Source organism: Glycine max, chromosome 5 (genome assembly GCF_000004515.6).
Source record: "Glycine max cultivar Williams 82 chromosome 5, Glycine_max_v4.0, whole genome shotgun sequence".
Classification (NCBI taxonomy): Eukaryota; Viridiplantae; Streptophyta; class Magnoliopsida; order Fabales; family Fabaceae; genus Glycine; species Glycine max.
This window is the reverse complement of record NC_038241.2, coordinates 5,669,605-5,690,619: the sequence shown is the minus strand read 5'-3', so window position 1 is coordinate 5,690,619 and position 21,015 is coordinate 5,669,605. Positions and strand designations below refer to the sequence as shown.

The 21,015-nt window shown below is 32.8% G+C and overlaps 3 protein-coding genes across 3 annotated transcripts; 2 read left to right on the top strand and 1 right to left on the bottom strand.

The window, feature by feature from the left end:
* Positions 1–1,514: 1,514 nt before the first annotated feature.
* LOC100803850 (40S ribosomal protein S30) lies at positions 1,515–2,263 on the top strand. The gene is made up of 3 exons (XM_003525800.4): positions 1,515–1,672; positions 1,760–1,897; positions 2,090–2,263. Exons 1-3 carry the CDS (start codon positions 1,669–1,671, stop codon positions 2,134–2,136), a joined length of 189 nt encoding a protein of 62 aa, XP_003525848.1. The 5' UTR covers positions 1,515–1,668; the 3' UTR covers positions 2,137–2,263.
* Positions 2,264–7,602: 5,339 nt separating this feature from the next.
* LOC100801732 (asparagine--tRNA ligase, chloroplastic/mitochondrial) lies at positions 7,603–13,999 on the bottom strand. The gene is made up of 15 exons (XM_003525796.5): positions 13,540–13,999; positions 13,300–13,368; positions 13,115–13,225; positions 12,885–12,989; positions 11,988–12,125; positions 11,022–11,102; positions 10,834–10,911; positions 10,653–10,721; positions 10,421–10,495; positions 10,208–10,291; positions 10,004–10,090; positions 9,246–9,341; positions 8,730–8,804; positions 8,329–8,455; positions 7,603–7,895 (listed from the first exon to the last, which is right to left on the bottom strand). Exons 1-15 carry the CDS (start codon positions 13,882–13,884, stop codon positions 7,780–7,782), a joined length of 1,656 nt encoding a protein of 551 aa, XP_003525844.1. The 5' UTR covers positions 13,885–13,999; the 3' UTR covers positions 7,603–7,779.
* A 3,196-nt stretch (positions 14,000–17,195) lies between these two features.
* On the top strand, positions 17,196–20,742 carry LOC100527390 (putative peroxisome biogenesis protein 19). The gene is made up of 5 exons (NM_001248481.3): positions 17,196–17,313; positions 17,390–17,438; positions 17,678–17,957; positions 19,960–20,276; positions 20,461–20,742. Exons 1-5 carry the CDS (start codon positions 17,274–17,276, stop codon positions 20,504–20,506), a joined length of 732 nt encoding a protein of 243 aa, NP_001235410.2. The 5' UTR covers positions 17,196–17,273; the 3' UTR covers positions 20,507–20,742.
* Positions 20,743–21,015: the final 273 nt, after the last annotated feature.

Genomic DNA, 21,015 nt, shown 5'->3' with positions numbered 1-21,015 from the left:
TTATAGCCCAAAACAACACATACTCAAAATATAAAAGACGGCTGATAGGAAATGGGTTTTGAAACTATGATTTCGATCTCATTGTCGTTAATTAAGAAAAAACCGTGAAACGGCACTTGAAAGCGGTGGACATTATGGAGCGCGACAGAGAACCCGAACGAAAAGCCATTTGGAATAAAATCTCTGAGATGAGAAACGCAGTTTTAGGGTTTATGGTGGAGCACATGAAACGATGACGTTTACTTTGCTTTCAATTTACTTTCCTTGTAATTAACGTAATGCTTATTAATCTGATCCTTTTAAAATTTTATTATAGTATTTTCAATGATAAATATAGAAAATGTCAAGAAATAATAATAAAAGCATTTAAACGACATACATATACTCATACTTGAAGAAAAAAAGTTAGAAGATGATTGAAATTGCACTTGCATTTGATTGAATTTAAAAGTAGATTTGCTGTTTCAGGTATTTGTTTGCATTTAGTTTCACATGATGTTCCCAAAGGGTACTTAGTTGGGCTTGAGCTTCGGAGGTTTATCATTTGTTCAAGGTTTTGCTGGAAAAGGCTGCAGAGGAATTTGGGTTTGATCAGAGTGGTGGACTCACCATTCCATGTGAAATTGAGACCTTTTGAATTGCTTAGGGAACCATCATGACAACTCCAGTAAGTTAATTATGTTACTTAATATCATTTTGTATAGTCTGTCTGAATTCCAATTAGGCTGAATTAGCATTTCAGTGTTCCAGTGTCTCACCATCATCAATAATATTAGATTAAGCCAAGAAAGCTTATGAAAGGCAATTTTTTGAAAATAACTTTAGAAAGGTTTAGGTGTGTTTTTGTGAGCTTGAATTATTTGATGTAATCATCTAAGATTAGTTTCATGCCAAAGGCCATCCAGATCACCCTAAGTTGTTATTGTGTTTTATGTTCATTTAGCATCTTAATTTACCCGAATTATTTTTGTTTGCTTTCACCATTATCATAATACTTATAAATGAATTTGCATTTTACCATGGTAGAGGTAAATAATTTTGCCATAAAAATAATAAAATGTATAATTAAGTTAATTTTGACATATTTTGTCGGAATAATAAATTTCAACTATAATTCATTAATTAAACCATTTGAATTAATTGATTATTTGACTGATTAAATTTCTGCGGTAATTATTTACATAAATAATTGATAGACTAATTTGTTTTTTTATATAAAATAGTGATAAAGACTAAAAATATTTATAGAATTAGACTAATTTGACTTATTTTATACTAATTAATAATGGTAGTTAATTAAACTATGGAAAATAGGAGCTAGTAACTTATAAGCTAGTTCTTTTTTTTTTTATAAAAAAAACTTACAAGCTAGCTGATTTAATGAGCTAGTTTCTTTGAACATTCTTCATAAGAAAAACATTCTTATAAAGAATTACTTTTAAATCTTTTTACTGTGAATACAGGTGCAAATAGTAACCGGCTATGATTTGGCCCATAAGAGAAGTGTTCTGAGCAGGTTTAATAAAAGACCCATAACTGAGCCCGCAACCTTCAACCCTAACTTTACAAATAGAACATCTCTTTCTGTGTCTTAGGTTTTAGTTGTAGCCGCTGCATCTGAACGAAACACAGAGGGAGAGAGAGTGAGAGAAGCAGTAATTCATCACAATGGGTAAGTTATTTTCCAACGCGTATTCAATTCTATTCGGTGTTTCTCCGAACATGTGCGAAACTCTGAATGATTTACTTTGGATTGCAGGTAAGGTTCACGGATCTCTCGCACGTGCGGGGAAAGTGAGAGGACAAACTCCCAAAGTGGCGAAGCAAGACAAGAAGAAGAAGCCACGCGGACGTGCTCACAAGAGAATGCAATACAACCGCCGATTCGTCACCGCCGGTAACTTTATCTTCCTCTCTTGTTTTCCTTTGCTGTTCAGATGCCTATACCCACAATGTTCAACATCCTTAGTTTTTCTCTTTTTTCCATTTTCTACTGAAAAATCCGATTTTGTTGTGTTAGAATAGTAGAGCTTGTGAATTTGGGGATTTCGTGATATGGGTTTTAATTTTGATTTTTGTTTGATTGTAGTGGTGGGATTCGGAAAGAAGCGTGGACCAAACTCGTCGGAGAAGTGAGGGAGGCGTTTGGAAGATGATGGTTTTTCTTAGTTTGCGAAATGTATCACCTCTTTTTATTTGATTGATGAACTCAAACTTTGATAGTTCTGATTAAGCTTCAATGAAGGAGTTTTTTGCTAGTTAATATCAAACCACATTTTTCTTTCTCACTGGCAATTGTGTAAGAGTTTCTTCTACACAAGATTGTGTTGTTTTATTTCTGTTTGAAATTGGAAATAGTGGTGCAAGTAGCCAAGTGGGTAAACAGGGAATACCAAGTTTTAGATTTTGCAGTTGTTGTCTTATGTTGTCTTTCACAGCTTAATTTTTTTTTCGTTTCCTGTTTTTACTAATAATTGCAATATAAAAAAGAAGAATCTACTTCAACTTATTGTAATTGGTGAAAGTAAGAAATAAGAACAGCTAATATATTCTCTAACAAAATACGCCTTGCGTCTTTTTTATAATCCTTTGTTTGGCTCTTCCACAAAGCGCTTTTAATGAGTTTTGATTTATTGATTTGATACATTGTATTTTATAAAAAGAAGTATAATATTATACTCTATTATTTAAATTATGAAACTATTGGTTAATTTTTATTTTTATTATCGAACTGTTTATTGTTAAATTAAGTTATAGATTAGTCTTGAACTCCTCCTGCACTGGAGGCAATTGGTTAGCGCATGCTTTGTTGATGATGCTTCTTGATTTTATTTTTTTTGGGTGAGTCGATGCTTCGTAAATTTGAAGTATTGTTGATGTGATAGTTTTGCATTTTTAACAGGAAAGATGTAACATCATTATTTTCTTTATATTGAAGTCGTGTTTAAAAATTTATAAATTAGTCCTTATGTGTTTATATACATTGCAAAATAAACTGTTAAATATACAAAGCGAATAAAAATATCCCTACGTTTGGAATAGTGCATTATTTTTCTACTTTTCTTTGACTGAGTCCTTCGGATGGTAAATAGATATTTCGGTCATATAGATGGCAAATTTACTGTAGGGGGCTCCTTTTAAAAACATTTTACAAAATAGGGTCTATTTTAAAACAAATTGCAAGGGAGATCTCTTCTTTATGTGGGTGTCGCCATTGTTACTGGCGTGAAGCTTGGAACCGCTAGTGGCAATGGCGAGAAGGGGATGCCGCTATTGACAGCAGCGGGACAGGCGTCAAGTCACTGCCCTTACCGTCATTCGTACTGGCGTGATAGGGCTGAGTAGGAGAGAGGAGCATGACGCCATTGGAGCTGGCGGGATAGGAGAGGGTACCGCCATTGGTGCTGGCGGGACGTGCCAACGTGGACAGTGCCGCCATTGGCACCTGCGTTACACGTTTGATGGGATTGATCAGCCTGATGAAGGATGAGACTGAAGCGTGATGTAGCTAGGGTTCACATGCAATCTGAAATATTTTTTTTGATGCAGGCTAGGGCTAGAGTTCTAGTTCACATGCACCCACTTCTTGCTTTAGAGGAGACTAGGGCACTCTATTGGATAGGGAAATCAGAAATCACATGCATGGCAGGTTAAAGATTAGGGCTAGGCATGTAGGAGGTGACTTGCATACAGATTTACTTTAATAATGATGTGTAAATTTACGTTGCACATAGTTTTTTGGTAAAAAATTTCTTTAAATAGAGCAAACTTGCAATCACACTCAGCACTTGCAAAAATTTGAGACTGAAGAGAGTATCAAATAGTGTGAAAGAGGAAGAAAAAGTTTCGTTTGAAGTTTGATTCTATAGTAAGGATGTTTTATATTTATTTAAATAAAGTTTTCTTTCATTTTGTTTATTTATCATGTACAAATTTTTTATTTTGAAGTAATAAATATTATGGTTAGAATGAAATTTGAAGCTCAAATTTAAGTGTATTAATTTTGTAAATTACATTTTAAATTTAAAAATTATTAGTAGTAATTACTTGTAAGCCTTTTTGTTAATAGTTTTTGCATCTGAAGTATTATTTGACATATAATTTAATTTAAGACAAAAAAATAATTACATGTTATTTCTTAAGTATTTTGTGGTTTGTTCTGAGTACAAAGTTTCATTTTACTTGTAATAAAATTTAGTATAAGTTAACAAAAAGAAATTGTAATTTTAATTATAAAAACAATAAGAAAAATATTACCAATTTTAAAAGTCCCGTCATTTAAATTTACTAACATAAAAACTAGCATGGGAATAACAATTTTTCGTTACTATATGTATTAGTAATTTATTGATTTTTAATCATCTTAAAAGAAGTTTACTTGGATTTTTAGATTATTTTATACTTTATGAGACATTTATTTTTAAGTATCCCATCTTGATAATCCAGCCGAAATCAGATTGTTGAAGAAAATGAAAATTTTGCTCTTGTTCTTCCCCTTGATACATGGGGATAGCTCGTCTGACATGTAATTTCCTATCTTCTTCCCCATTCCAAACATGTTCTGAAACATGCTTAGGTTGCATCCATAATACATCAGCATCGATGGGGCCAGACTTAATGTTAATGTGTGATGAAGATGATGATGAAGATGTCATTGCTACTGCAAAATAAAATATAATACATGTGAAGAAAACTTTAATTTATTAGTAAACTTTAAATATATAATAATAAATTTGTAAAAAATCAAACTGGCCAATTTTTAATATATTCTATACATAAATTAAAATACATGTGAAGAAAACTTTAATTTATTAGTATTTTTTTCTACAATTAACAAATAAATAATTGAATAAAATATGGACTAACAAATTATTTATAATACAAACAGATATTGAAATGCAAAAAATTATTTCAACAATATATATATACAAAAATAATAATAATGTACAATGTATCATATATTTAATAACGTAAATTTTCTAAAACAAATAATATTAACCTACAAACTACAAATAACACTATCTTATCATATATATATATATATAACTAAAAACTAAAAATAATTAACTTAAACAATATTAACTTATCAATTCATTTATTTAAAACTATACTATCAATATATAACATACAAAATTATAACACTAAAAAGGCAAATTTACGTGTATCTAATATCATAATTATTTATTTACATGTAAAATGCTTAAATTTATACAGCTAGCTAATATTACAAAAACTAAAAATTTACGTGTGTCTAAAATTTACAAATATATACCTAAAGCTAATATTAACTTGTGCCTAATACTACAAAACCTAATATTACGTGTGTCTTCCTAAAATATCATGCGCCTATATATATTTATTAGGCTAAAGTATCATGCGTAAATATATACCTAATACTACAAAAGCTAATATCACATATATGATATATAAAATTTAAAAATATATACAACAACTAAATATATATATATACACGTAATATTTTTATACTAACTAAACAAATATATAATATTTTCATACTAAGTAACCAAATAATATTTTTAGCCAAATATTATTTTAAACCAAATTTTATTTTCATATATATATATATCACACATATAATATCTAACAATATATACAATAATTAAATAAAATTTTGATTCTAACTAACCAAATAATATTTTAATACTAACTAACCAAATAATATTTTCAACCAAATATTATTTTCATATATATATATATATATATATATATATATATCACACATATAATATCTAACAATACATACAATAACTAAATAAAATTTTCATTCTAACTAACCAAATAATATTTTGATAGTAACTAACCTAACATTGGTATATCTATTAATATTAATACGTATAAAATAACTACACAATACTACTACTAACTAACTTAAACTTAGAATTTTTGTTAATACTAACTAACTTAGAATATTTGTTAATACTAACTAACTTAAACTTATAATATTTATTAACAAAAATATATAAATTTTATTTACTTTGAAAACACTTACCAGGAAGGAAGCGTAAGGGTAAAGGCACACACTTGAAGGAAGGAAGGAAGCACACAGCAAGCACCAAATTTGAACCAAAGAGCACAGCAAGCACAAGCTTAATAAACTCACACTCAAGAAGAAAAAACACAAAAAGTGAACACAGAAAGTGAACTCAAGGAGAAAGAAATGTAAGCGTAAAGATTAAGCTTTAAACATTTTTTTTATAGCTGAAAACTTAAAGTCAACGTTCAAATTTTTAACGTTCACATGCTAGCCCTAGCCTTTTCAGAACTGGAACCTAAACACTGCGCCTACTCATGTTCAGACTGTCATCGGTAGGGGCAAGGTCACATGCTTCAAAGGGGAACCGCAGGTGCCAATGGCGGGACTGTCCATGTAGGCATGTCCCGCCAGCACCAACGGCGGCATGGCTTCAGCATGTCCCGCCAGTCCCATTGGCGTTACATGCTCCTCTCTCCTACTCAGCCTGTCCCGCCAGTACGAATGGCGGTTTAGGCTGAGTCATACCCCGTCCCACTGCTGCCAATGGCGACATCCGTTAATCCCGTCATTGCCAGTGGCGTTACAAGCTTCATGTCAGTAATAATGGCGACACCCACGTAAAGAAGAGACCTCCCTTACAATTTGTTTTAAAACAGACCCTGTTTGATAAATTGTTTTTAAAACAAGCCCTCTACAATAAATTTGCCTCATATAGATAGGTCAGAGGTTCTATTAGTGATTGCTTAATTGCATATTATCTGTTCCTAGTTCAAGATTTGCATAAATCTATATTTTGGGTTTTCTTATTTATGACACTTTTTGCCATTTGTTGTCATTTTGAGAGTAAATACTTAACTGAAAAGGGGTTTTAAACATCAATTCCGTTGTGTTCTGTTTTTCTATTTCTTATAATTTTGTTTTTGTGCTTGTTCCCAATTTCTGTATCAAATTAGTCAAGCATTAGTCAATATACAAAAAGTCATTTTTGACGTTTGGATTAATTTTGTTAACAGAACGTATAACATTTATTTTGATTACATTAATCATTCCATTTATTCCGCATCGATACACGTCATCGTTGAATTCATTTTAAAACCACATGCTTGATATGGATGTAAGTAAGATGTTTGAATAAATTTCTCCTTAAACACTTTTAAGATAAAAGTTACTTTATGTATATAAATAAATAAAAGTTCTCTCGCATCAACTACTTTAAAAGCTTATTTCTAATTTATGCAATAATTAAGTATTAACTTATGGAAAAAATACTTTATTTACCCTTCTTACTTCTCTTAAATAATTTGTGGAGAAGTTTATTCAAAGATACCCTAATTCTATTTTTTTATTCGATTTTAAATCTATTGAAGCATAAGCGGTGAGGTTCTATTGCATGGTACTCAATCAATCCAGTCACCAATACGGATAAACTTCATATTATCAGAATGTGGATCCTTTCGTTTTTAAGTGACTTTTAACTTTTAATTTCATCCATATAATTACATCCAAGGGCAGAAAATGATGCTGGAGAGGATCCAATTTCTACATATCATGAATATCCAACACAATCTGATAATGTCTACGCTCAATGTGGGGAAGACACCATTATATTGCCTCAAAATTCCATTCTACTAAATTCATAATGTATAAATACTTCATTTAGAAGCAAGCAGTTTTCTTTTTCAAAACAAAAAGAAGAAAAGGAAAGACTCAAGATACTTTATTGCCTAAAATACAGTTTGAATCGTACAAATGAATGTGAAGTGAAGTGCTTATATCTGCAAGGTCTAAAACTCAGCCGAGCCAGGTGTTCGAGGAAAAGGAATAACGTCCCTTATATTGTCCATTCCTGTTGCAAATTGGACAAGTCTTTCAAACCCCAAACCAAAGCCTGCATGAGGTACTGCATTCAAGAAGACACCGTATCATGCCAATACCATGAGTTAAAAAAGTACAAATAAGAACGAACCCCTAAATTGATACAAGAATGGGGTCACCCATTAGTCTTCTGAAGATTTCTATCAACAAATTAATTCCTCAAAGAAATGTTTGTCTTTACAAAAGACCCTAACATAAGTATGAATTCTGTAACTGTTTTATATACTCTAACTTGATGATCATATTGTAGATGATTTGGGAAATGAGATATTTTTTTATTTTTATTTTGGAATTAAATGACAGATAATTTTAGGCTAGGGCAAAAGACCCAAAAGATGGAATGAAACCGTTGAAATAAAAGAGAAAGAAAGCTCGTAATCTATTATTTTGAAAATGTTTTTTGTCTTATACAGTGTGGTTCAAATAGGGAAAGAGGCTCAAAGGGGAAGACATCTGACCTGAACCATATCGACGCAAATCAAGATACCACCAATATGCATCCTTATTCAGCTTTAAATCATCTAAACGAGCTTCTAGATACTCAAGCCTTTCTTCTCTTTGGCTTCCACCAATAAGTTCACCAATCTAACAAAGAGACCAACACATCATAAGGACATGTTCATAAGTTTGCATTGTCCATAAATAAGAACATAATACTGGTATATAATCACAAGGCTTGAACCAACCCCAAACCAAAGAGCTATATACCGTACAACTCCCATGTTATCCTATCAGGCAAACATACCAGGCCTCAGCTTAATAACATTCTGACACAAGGTTCTTTTTTTTATGTACTGAAAATTTGCAATTCACAAACACTACTTGATGCCAATAGTAACGAAGATATATTATAGATTACCCCTGGAACCAACATGTCCATGGCTGCAACTGTCCGTCCATCATCATTCTGTCGCATATAGAATGCTTTAATATCCTGAAAATATTAAATTCAACAACTTTATTTCATTTGGTCCGATATGTGTGTGTGTGTGTGTGTGTGGAGCATATTTAGTAAGAGTGTCAATAAATCTTGATCATTGGTTCATTTCATACAACTTAAGTGTTTGGTGACCTCAGTAAAAAACATGATAAACCGAAGGTAAAATTTTGCATTTTTTTTCCTTTATAGTTTTTGAGCAGGGAAAGCAGAAGGGGCATAAATTGAGCACAAGAAAAAAAGTTTGGAAGAATGTTACTTCTACTCTATTTTCTCGGCCACTTCTTTCAGATTTTGTGGATTTTATATCTTGCCTCCATGGTCAAAAGTTGTTGGTTTTTCTTTTACACTGACACTCACTATAAAAAATATTTAGAATGCCATCCTCTAATGTTTTCCATATGCCATGTCCAGAAGATGAGGGGAAAAGTAGCATGCCTTTGGATAGTCTCTAATTATCACTGGGCATCCACTGAATGCCTCTTCAGTTATATAACGCTCATGTTCACTCTGAAGATCACTACCCCATTTCACCTGTGAATGCAAGTAGAAAAATATGTCAAATACAGACAAGCTTATATGTTGAAAGGAAGACATGAAAGGAATGCATCTGAATTGTATTTTTGACTTGTGTTTACCGAGATTACATGTGATATTTATAGACTTTATTTCACCTAGTTAAGGAAATAAAAGAGAATAAAAATTATACAAATCAAATTAAATCACATCAAATTTGTCTAATTTTAAGAAATGCAAATCAACATAAATATTTGGGCTAATACAAGAATGATCTTCAGCTTAACTATAGGAAATTTTCCTGATTACATTTCAACATTATACAACAATGGCAATAAAGCTTGAGTCACATTAGTCAGAGCCAAATACAAGGATCAATGAACAACATTGGGAATAATGATTTTAGCAGATGACAGGTTCTGAATGAAATGCAGATTAGAATTGGAAGGGGAATGTCCAAGGGATGGTGGGTAGCAAATAAAAGAGAAGTTACAAGACATCCTCTTGGTGTGCTTGATTTGCTAAACAATAAACACTTTACAGCACAAAAATACTTGTTTCATGTTTGATTTTAAAAAATGGTCATAGGATAGAATAAAACAAAAGCACAGGACAAGAGAAACTGCACATTCAACAGGATTACTGAAAATGAAAAAAAAAAATCTATATTAGTGAGTTACCGGGAATTCAAATTTCTTATTTGCTCCTGACAGCAGATCTATCGCTTCAGTGTAGGTTATTTGCACAACATCTTTATCTGCTACATCCTTTTTTATGATGACATCAAAATAATATAAGAGATCAAACTGATGATTAAAATTAATATGCTCAAGTATAAATCAGATAAAGGGCAGCAATATGATGGTTACACTGAGAACTCATACACTCAAGCGATCAATGATTCCTTTATTAATCCATGTATCGAAAAACTCCATGTCTTCCTTGCAATTATCGAGAACATGTCTTATCTTCAAGAAACAAATACATAAACAACACAAACTTTAATATGAAAAAATAAATCATAATATAAAATTAAGCTTTGCAGAAATAATCTAAAGGCCATAACAACTTTGTAGTATTAGTGGAATGTAACATACTACAAACTGGAGATAAGCAGTTGCACAAGCCATGTCATCATTTAGATCAGCAAATGCAAGCTCCGGTTCAATCATCTGAACAAACAATGTGATACATGTCCTTTAATTATTGTTCCATTACACATGCATAACAACAACTAATAAGAAAGACAGAGTAGCTTAGAAACAAAAAGAAATGCCTACACCAGCTTCCTGTTTATTCAAATTGAACACATAAAAAGAAATCACTGACCCAAAATTCAGCCAAGTGCCTAGAAGTGTTAGAATTTTCTGCTCGGAATGTGGGACCAAATGTATACACCTTCATAAGTACAAGATTCAAAGTTTAATTCAATTATCAATTCTGAAATACTAGATTTTAAAGAAGACAAAAACAACTACTAAAAATTAGAGAGAGAAGATGATGTATGTACATCAGAGAGAGAAGTAGCATAAGTTTCACCATTGAGTTGACCTGAAACAGTCAAGAATGCGGGTTTTCCAAAGAAATCCTGATGCACAGAATGCTTCAGATGAGTACATAAAATACAATAACCAACTTGCACACTTGTTGAATATTGAAAACTTGAATCAAAATAGTAGGGACATTAATCTAACTCACTTGTGACCAGTCAATTAATCCGTCATTTGTTTTTGGAATAGCATCAACAGGAGAATCAGTAGTTTCATGAGAACTTGGTATCTGTAAATTGAAGAGAGAAAAACCTAAAACTAAATGCTTAATAAGACAAGAAATCAATGCTTAACAGACTTATGAGTTACAACACTATCATTGCACCATTTTTAAATTACGGAAACAAACTTCCTTTGTTGAGGGAAAAAATTTATCAAAGGACCACTAGTAGTGACTACTGAGTACTGACTAAACAAAGTAATAAACTCAGCATGTCCTCTGTAGAATTTAAAGATAAAGTTCAAAAACTAGATATAGTAAAGAATTCAAATAAATTCTGACTGAATAAGATTTGTTAATTTTGAAAAAATTTTAAGTATTGAGAATATTTTCCAGACAAGAGTGACTACATGTACGAAAACATTAGGAAAAACCATTCAAAAGGCTTTGCTCCAAATAGTTTTACTAAAAATTTTGTGTTTGATAGAGTTCAATGATGTTGATTGACAAATGTGGCTGATTGCACATAATGAGATTTGGTTGTTGTTGTTGCTAAATTAATATTAACCAGTGTTTTTCCATAAGCCAAAAAGAGCAGCATCCCCAGAGGCCAGAGGTCCCCTCCTACTCCAGAATCTAGGATAAAACCAAACCTTCTGCTCAAAGCCTAAAAGTAAAGGATAATATAACATCCACTTTTAAAGATTTAGTTTGCCCTATAATGTGAATTGCATGAGTTACTTCTTGTCTATTTCAAAGTAATTTGGAATGCAGGACTGCTTCCCCCACAACCATGGTTTTGTAACAGATTTCCTACTAATGAGATTTTTTGGTAGGACAGGGAAGCGGAGGGGAGAACTGAGCCCTTAAGTATTAAAGTGCATCAATAACATAAAATTTGATAAAAAAAAAATATTAATATAAAAAGGAAGTAGCTCGTGAAATTGCGAATACCAAGGTAGTAACGCAAAACTGTTCACCCGCTCCCTCGCAATCTGATGCTGTGATGATAGGACTGGAGACCCATACAAACCCATTTTCTTGGAAGAACTTATGTGTAGCATATGCCAATGCATTCCTAACCCTCGCAACCTGAATACATTTTGCATCCCAAAAAGAAAATGATAATAGTAAAAATATAAAATAAGGTAATTTCCTAAAAGAAAATAGTAACAGAACTTATATGAGTTAATACCCAGTCAAACTTTTAAGCATAAAGTACATTAAAAATCAAAACATTTTATGTAATAAAACATAAGGGGAAGGAAATTAACAACCAGCAGCTAAAAACTCATTGCCAATGTACAAATTTTCTGCATGAACATATGAAGATTATGTAAACTGATTGAGTACCCTCTTGGTAGATAAATTGCAAAGCTACTAAGTAGCAGCAATGAATTTAATTGATAAGGTGGTAATTAAATTTTCTTGATGGTTAGTTTTAAGCATATAACCGTTACTTAGAACTCCTACTAATCGAAGAGACAGAATAACTAGTTAGGTCAGACTATTTTTTGCACTCCACATGAAGCATGATCAACACCAATGACATCCCACCAGTAAATAAAATGCATCAAATTTTGGAGATGCCTACCCCCACCCCCACCCTCAAACATACAGAAATTCTTCATGATGAATGACAGGAAACCAGCTGCACACTCAATCATCTAGAAATTGGCATCACATAATAGGATAGATGAAAAACAAGAATATTTGAAGAATTTTAAGACAAAATTGAAACTAAAGCAGATTAATGAATCGTTCCTTTTTGCATAATGAAGCAAAGGTGTCAGCAGGCATTGTATAAATATGCCCCCCCCCCCCCCCCCCAAAAAAAAAGGGAAACCATACTGCACCAAAAGTATTTGTCCTCGCACGAAGATGTGCTTTTGTTCTTAGAAATTCTCTGCTGGCTCTTTTCTTTTGGATGGGAAAGGAGGGATCGCTCTTGCCAATCTGAAAATGTAACCATACACAGCAATTCCTGATTAGTTGACAGCATAAAAACTGCATTTACTATTTACTCTATGTTAAAAGATAACAAAAAAATGGTGTTTTGTTAAGAATGAAGGAGAACTAACCAGTACTATTTTGTTGACCTTCAATTCAACCTTCTGTTTCGATCCTTGACTCTTCACCACAACTCCTTGCACCCACACTGAAGCACCCGTGGTAACCAAGCCAGATTCTACCTAATAACAACCTCCAAACCTAATAAATAGAAATCCACAAACAACAACAACAACATAGCAAAAAGCAAGCATACCTGATCGTAACCTTCAGCCTCCGAATTCAACACACATTGCATGTTAGAAAGGCAAGAACCGTCGTTAATCTACACAAAATCAACAAATTACTACTTAACCAGTAATTGCAATGCAAGTACGAATAGCGGGTTCGAATCCCCCAACTAACACTTCGAACAAAACTAACAAACTAACATTTGTCAATTAAAAAAAAAACGAATAGCTAATTAAAATAGAAATAAATTCGCCTAATGTCTTGCCTCGAGGAAGGTGACGATACTCTGAATGCGTAGCGTGCGGACCCAGCCCTGCACGACGAGGTTGCGGCCGAACACGTCGGCGCCGTCGCCTTCTTTGATTTCGGAAACCCTAAGCTTCCTGCGGAACTGTTGCACTCTGTTATCGGCGGTGCGAAGAGTCGCGGCGCAGAAAGCGCGGCGAGAGGAGAAGGGAGAGGAATGAGGGAGGAAAAGAGGTTTGTGGAGTGAGAGAAGAGCAAGTGCCGTTGTTGTTGCTGCTGCTGCGTAAGGTTTTGTTCCGAGGTGCCTCGCTGCTATTGCCATTGATATCGCTTTTGTGGCGCCAACGCCAATGCTAACGGCCATTTGCTTCTTGGTGCTAGTCCCTCGCCGACCACAACCTACTCACTCTCCGACAAGTCTTATCTCCGTTGAGTTGTTTTCACTTTTTTTTTTTCAGGTCTTATCTCCGTTAACAATAAAATTGTGTTGTATTTTTAAGAATAAATTTGATATTATGTTATAAAATTTAGTAATTAATTTGTCATCAAATTATTTGCAAAGGATAAATTTATTGTAATTTTTGCATATATAAAATTAAGTTTGATTTTTTTTTATCTTTTTATCAATTTATTAATGTCTCCCACCTTTAAAACAAATTCAACTATTTTTTTTTTTTAGAACAGAAGCACCTTGACGAAACTTGTAATTAATAAATATTAATGTTGATTGTTTGTACAAGAAACTAATTGAAAATAGTATAGATAAATAGTTTTTTACTAAACGAATTGAATTATAATTAAAAATTATAATAAATAAAAAATTTCAATATATAAAATATGTTTTGGATTTTAAATAAATAATTTAAAAGCTTTTTTTTTTCATTCCTGTGATTTATAGTTTTTTTTTTCATTTTCGTCTTGTAAAAAAATTCAAGTGTTATTTAAAAGTACTGTAAAGACAAAAAAAACAAAATAAAACACATCTTATAATGATTGAAACAAAAACAATAATTTTGGAATGCTGACTAATTTGATTTCTTCATTCCCCATACGTATCAATTCTGTCATAACGCGAACTTTTGACATTTGCATCTCTAGCATTACAGTTTGCTCAACATTAGCAGAAGAAGATGCTTCATTTACTTTTGATTTTCTCTTTCTTTTTCCTTCCTTTTGCTCAACATTAGCAGCTGATGATGTGTTCGGATGAAAAGAGGGTAAATATGGATGGTCATCATTTATGAAATCTTCATTGAGTTCCCACTCAAGCATTTCTTCAAAGTCTGAATCACTGGAGTCCATTGTGGAAGGTTACCTGCAGACTTAAAGTTTTGAAAGAATTTGATAAGAAATGAAATAAGATTGCACATTTGCACAATTGAGAGGTATGAAAATCTTAGATGTTAAGAATATACAGGGAGACAATACAACAACTAATTAAATAACTACTAATTTGACTAATAGTTATTAGAATAATGACTAGTTTAACTAATGACTAATTTGACTAAGTGTGAATAATGATTATTTTGAATAACGACTAATTTAAATTTAACTAACAGTTAGTTTAAACAACGACTAATTTAACTAATGATTAGTTTTAATCATGACTAATTTAAAGTTTGAATAATGGCTAGTTTAACTAGCATCATTATGTTACATGGTTATTTCATATTTTTCTAAAAAAACGTTACATAACATCTCATAATCTCTGGTTGTTTCTTCGTATCTTGAGTATATCCTTGATGATGGATTTGCTCATCAATTTGAGTTTGATCGAGCTCAGACTCAAAATTGCCCATCCAATCACAATAATTCCTCTCCTAATCCCTAGTGTTCAGCCTTCGACTAAGGGAAGTTTCAAATCTTTTTAGTTGTGGGTTAGTTGATTTGGTTCAAAACAAGTTGGGCATATATTGGGTTAGAATTTTTGGGCCTAAAACAATTTTTTAACAGTTTTTCTGAAGTTTTTGTTTACTTTTTTCAAAGTTCATTTTTACACACACTTTGTTCTCGTTTAAAGACCATGCAAGACAAAATTCTTTGATAAGCTTAATAGAAATTCAGCCCAAAACATAAACTTGATAACAACAATCTAAAATTCATCAAGATCAACTTGAACTGAAAATATGCGCAACTGAGAGACAATTTTCTGGCACAAATGCATCCTTATTTGAATTTTACCAATTGAAATTAAAATATGCAATGCAATGATCTAGCTCATAAGGACCTATGAAGCACCGACACTGACACGGACACCGGACACAACACGGACATGGACACGTGAACACCTGTCAAACATATCAAATTCAATCCGGACACGGGCGTCGATGTCGTGTCGGTGTCGGTGTCGTGTCAGACACCAGACACGGCAAGAAAAGGGAGTAATGTATAGAAGTGAAGATAAAAGATTGGTTGAATAATTAAGAAACAAGGGAAGGGAGAAAGATCATGGCTGTTAATAAAAAATAACAAGTTAACAATTAACATTTGCCCATAAGAAAATATATACAAAAGTACAATGAAGAGAAGTGAAGCATAAAACATAAATAATTGTGCTTACTGTTGTTGTCTGTTCAGTAATAGTCAATGAGTTCTCTAAAGGCCTCCAATATTCATCCATAAGTGGTTCTCTGAAGGCCTCCAGTATTCTCAGGTACTGATAGTCCAAACGTGTAAAATCTGGAATTTAAAAGATATAAATTCTCCTGCATATATAAATATGGGAAAAAAATTGCCTTTAACTTGAATACAACGAATCTTTCAAGTACAAAAAGAAAGTTTCTGATCAAATAATGAAACATAACTACAGGATATAAGTACATTGGAAAAAAAAAAGAAAAAAAAACAGAACAATTTCTATCAAATAAAGGCTTATATAAAATATCTTAAACAATGTATAAATGACACTGAGCATGTGAAGCACAAAAGAAAAAAAAATGAATTTAACATGTTCCTAGTGTAGGTGAGACCTTAAAAATATTCAATAAAGCTCCCTACTGTATTATAAGGATAGTCAATGCTGTTGTAAAGAATAAACGTGAAACCAAGAAGGTTCCAACTCCCATTTTGATTTCATTCTACCAAGAAACTGAACAAGTAATCTAGAGTCTGCATAGTGCATATAGTGAGTTGAAAGCACAGAAACACAAAACACAAAACACAAGCTTCTCGACACTAATATCAATCTACTACATACAAATCTATTTTAAAGAACTTTGGAAATCTATTTTAAAGAACTTTGGACCCAAACTTCAACAGAACTCACTGTTCCTCCATAATAATAATACGAACAATGGTAAAAATAAAGCATATATAAGTTGCAAAAATGTGGATTGTGGAGTAAGACAACAGCGGCACTAACCTGTTAAAAAACACGCGGGTCATGTGGGTCGGCCCGGCCTATCGGGCTTTTATTAATTTTTACATATTTATATAAACCACAAAATATGACTCATTATTTTTAATTTATTTGCAATTCCTTAAATTATTTGAAAAAATATTTATCTTTGACCATATACAGGCTAAAATATTAATATTTAAAAAAGTTTAAAATGAAATAAAGCATTTATAATATTTAATTTTAAATTACGCACTTTTAAAATAGTAATAAAGAAGGGGAAAAAAATGTAAAAGAAATTAAAAAAATATTAATATGGATGAGAAGAGAAGTGAGAAGCAGCATTACATAGGAAGCGAGTATTTAATTCATTCCATTGGCAGTAGTAGCAACGTCGTTGTGTGGCGGTGACAACCATGGCCGACTCATCTCAAGACCTTGACCAACTTCTCGATAGTACGCTCTTTCTTACTCTCTATTTTTAAATTATTTTTACTCTCTATCTGAGATTGCTCCATTCGATCATTTTCAGGTGCTTTGGATGATTTTCAGTCCTTCAACCTCAATCCTCCCCCTCCAAGGTTTTCCCCTTTGTCCCTGCAATTTTATTTTAATTATTATTATACTGAATCTTGAAGGTTGCTTATTATGTGTAATTATTATTATGTGATGTGTTGGTAGTTTTTTTCATGGCAAAATGTTAGTTTGTTAGAATGTTAATTTTGTAAGTAGAAGGTAGCCAACCCGCGATTTTTTCCCTCTTTTTTTCTCTCTTAACCTTCTATCCCATCTTATAACTCCTTATGTGATGTGTTGGTAGTGGGGAAGCAACTGCGAATAGCAAGAAGGAGAGTCCTTCTTTGCCGTCGGGGGTTCAAGGATTGGGCATGGGTTTACCCGATTTGAGAACGAAGAAAAAGGGGAAACAGAAGGCTTCCAAAGACAGCCACGTGTCGGAGGCGCTCAACAAGCTCAGGGAGCAGACCAAAGAGGCTGTGAAGGGGCTGGAGTCTATATCCCCACCCACTGCCGATGATTTAGGTAAGGATGCCTTGATGGAAGATTGGGTCAAACAATTTGAGCAGCTTGCTGGCTCTCAGGTATTCCTTTTTTTTTTTTTTAACTTCTTCTAACCAGTTTGTTCTTGAATTTGATATCAGTTATTTATTATTTCTCTTGTCAAAGCGCTTTTAAGTATGTCTTGTTATCTAGTTGTGAGGTGAATATCGGTTGTGGATTTCACGGGTGGTTGTTTGTGTTTTGCATCTTCTCATGTGGTCTTATGGTTTGAGAATGTTGTGTTAGATACAAAATTAGAAAACCAAAACAGCAAACATAGCACTAGTATTTCGCATAGAATCAAAAACACTATCATTTAATACAAAGGATAAATATAATAGAGCAAGAGTTTAGAGTGGCATGAGTTGAAGCACGCAATGCGCTGTCTTTAGAAAGAAAACGCCCCACTAAGCTAGTAGCAAAAATATTTTGCGGTCCTCTCCGTGGAGATTAGTCCTCTGAACTATTGGGTATGGATACTCTAGAAAACTGGAACACAGATTAAATTTTGACAATAGTGTCATTTGTTGTGTTGTACTCATAGTAATTAATTTTCCTGCTGCTGCATTGGACAATCGTGAGCTGTGGCCTGTTTGGCATGTCCTGTTTGTGATAGAAGTGTGTGCTTTGTTAAGTATGGACTGGTGGTGAAGAGATGGTTATTAAGGGGCTTCATCTAAGGTGCACTGATACGATACAATACGGGTATTAGATGCATATCTATCTGGTGAGAGGAGTGTCCTATTGTGAGAGGTAAGATCATTAAATAGATATATGGTTGAGATGCAATTTCTTAATAAAATTCCTTGTCTTTCGGTCCAAAATCTTTTGATTCACCTAAGACTGCATTAGCAGCCTTTGTTACATTCTTAGGCATCTCATCCCAAATGAGGTTAGTACTACCTTGTAATCCCAAATTACCTTCAATCATTTTCTAAAAGTCAATTGTTGACCTCCACTTAATTCTTGGATTTGTATTGTGTCGAGTTTTATGTTTATGATGCGTTAAATGAACATCCAGGATCAAAACCATATGTTGTTCAGTGAGATTCTTTCCTACTCTATAAGTAATTGGGTGTTCTTCCTGCATCTTAAAACAATTGTTTATGCATTTCCTAAATATTAACTTGCAATGTTGATATATTTAGGGGGAGAAGAGGGTGGGGGAAGGCATAATGAAAATGGAGAACTTAACCATTAATAGCTGGTATTCTGAGGTGGTCCGCCTATGAGGTGCTTTTGAACTGATGCTTGCTAGAACCTACCTTATTAAGGATATTGATTGCTTATATATGGCCTTTACTCCATTATGCTCTCCATTTATGATTTAAATTGAAAATGGGGTTACTTATTTTTTATGTAATGACAAAATCTGAGTGCTCATACTTTACAAACTTATGTTTGTACTTCCATTGTGATGACTTACTATGTTATGTATTTCTGAGTTTGAATATCTTATGAAATTACGAATTCAGTTCATCCTAGATTTTTGCACATATTTTGGGGATGTCAAGTTTTGCTTTAATAGAATGCAGTGATCTTAACTTTTAATGAAACACCTCTCTGGTTTATATATTACATTCAGATGGGTGTATGTCAAGATTGCAAATTGTTTAATTTGTTTTTTACATTCAATTGATAACTTCTATTTTTCTTAAAGATGTTCAACAATATATGAAGAATTCAAGTTGGAATATATTAATTAGGAGAATGAAAACTTTGATGTGACTTTTGCTGAGGTTTGCATGGAAAAGTGATTAGTGATGGATGATAGTTGAGCAGAGCAACCATTGAGGCCTCAAATATTGCTTTCATTTACAAACTTGGCCTCTATTATATCTTCTGTGAAATACGAGATGAGGGAGAAGCAAATCAAGCTAAACCAAAATAATTCACCAAGTTTGGTTATAAATTTTTGCTGTGATGAAGGTCATTAAAGATGTAATTACTTACTGTGCTATTTTGTAATTCTTCATCGTGAGAAGACCTTGTCATGACTTCCTTTCCTGGATTTAATGTTAATACTGTTATCAATTTGTTTAGGACATGGAATCTATTGTGGAGACCATGATGCATCAACTTCTGTCCAAGGAGATTCTTCATGAACCAATGAAGGAAATAGCAGAAAAGTATCCTAAGTGGTTGGAAGAGCACAAATCCAGCTTAAGCAAAGAAGAACATGAACGCTATTCACTCCAATATGAACTGATACGAAATCTTAATGAAGTTTACGAAAATGATCCCGGAAACTTCAACAAGATTGTTGAGCTCATGCAGAAAATGCAAGAATGTGGGCAGCCACCAAATGATATCGTCCAGGAGCTTGCTCCCGATTTCGATTTAGCCAGTCTTGGCCAGCTGTAAGTCCCCTTGGAATCTTGAATTTGCAAGCTTAGGGCATGTGTTGTTGTTTATTACACTATGTATTTGTAACATTAATCTTTATTTTCTTATCTTGAAAGAAGACCCTCATGCGAAAATACGCATTGTTTTCAAACTACATTATTGTATGTGGCATCAACTGAGGAACATTTTTTTTTGCAGATCTCCAGAGATGCTTGAAACTCAGCCAAATTGTTCCATAATGTGAAGCTATTTCTTCCCTTTTACTATGTTGCAGCTGTTGGTTTACAGGTTTTTAGGAATATTTAATTTTCACTTGTCAGAATAAAATAGTTTTATGCGCTACAATGTTTTTTCCTACTTTTTATAAGGTTATGAGGAACCCACAAGTAAAGCCTCTTTTTAAGGTTGTATATGATGAGGGCTTGTCTATCAATATTTTCTGCTAGCAATTATATTACGAGTTGCTAGTTGCAAACAAAATTGGCTTTCTGATTTTTTGACAATCACTTCCTATCATTCTCGAGATCCCTGAATATGAAAGTGATAAAAGAATTTATTGGATTAAGATAAACACGGCGAAAAAGATTTATTCATGATAAAAGAATTAAGAATTTATTGGATTTGAAAGTGATCAAAGAATAACCAGTATACAAACCAGGCCATCGAGCATATTTGTCAGTTAGGTAACAAGAAGAAAGGACTCTTATTGAATGAATAAATTTCCTATGGTTAAACTCGGACAAAAAAAAGGAG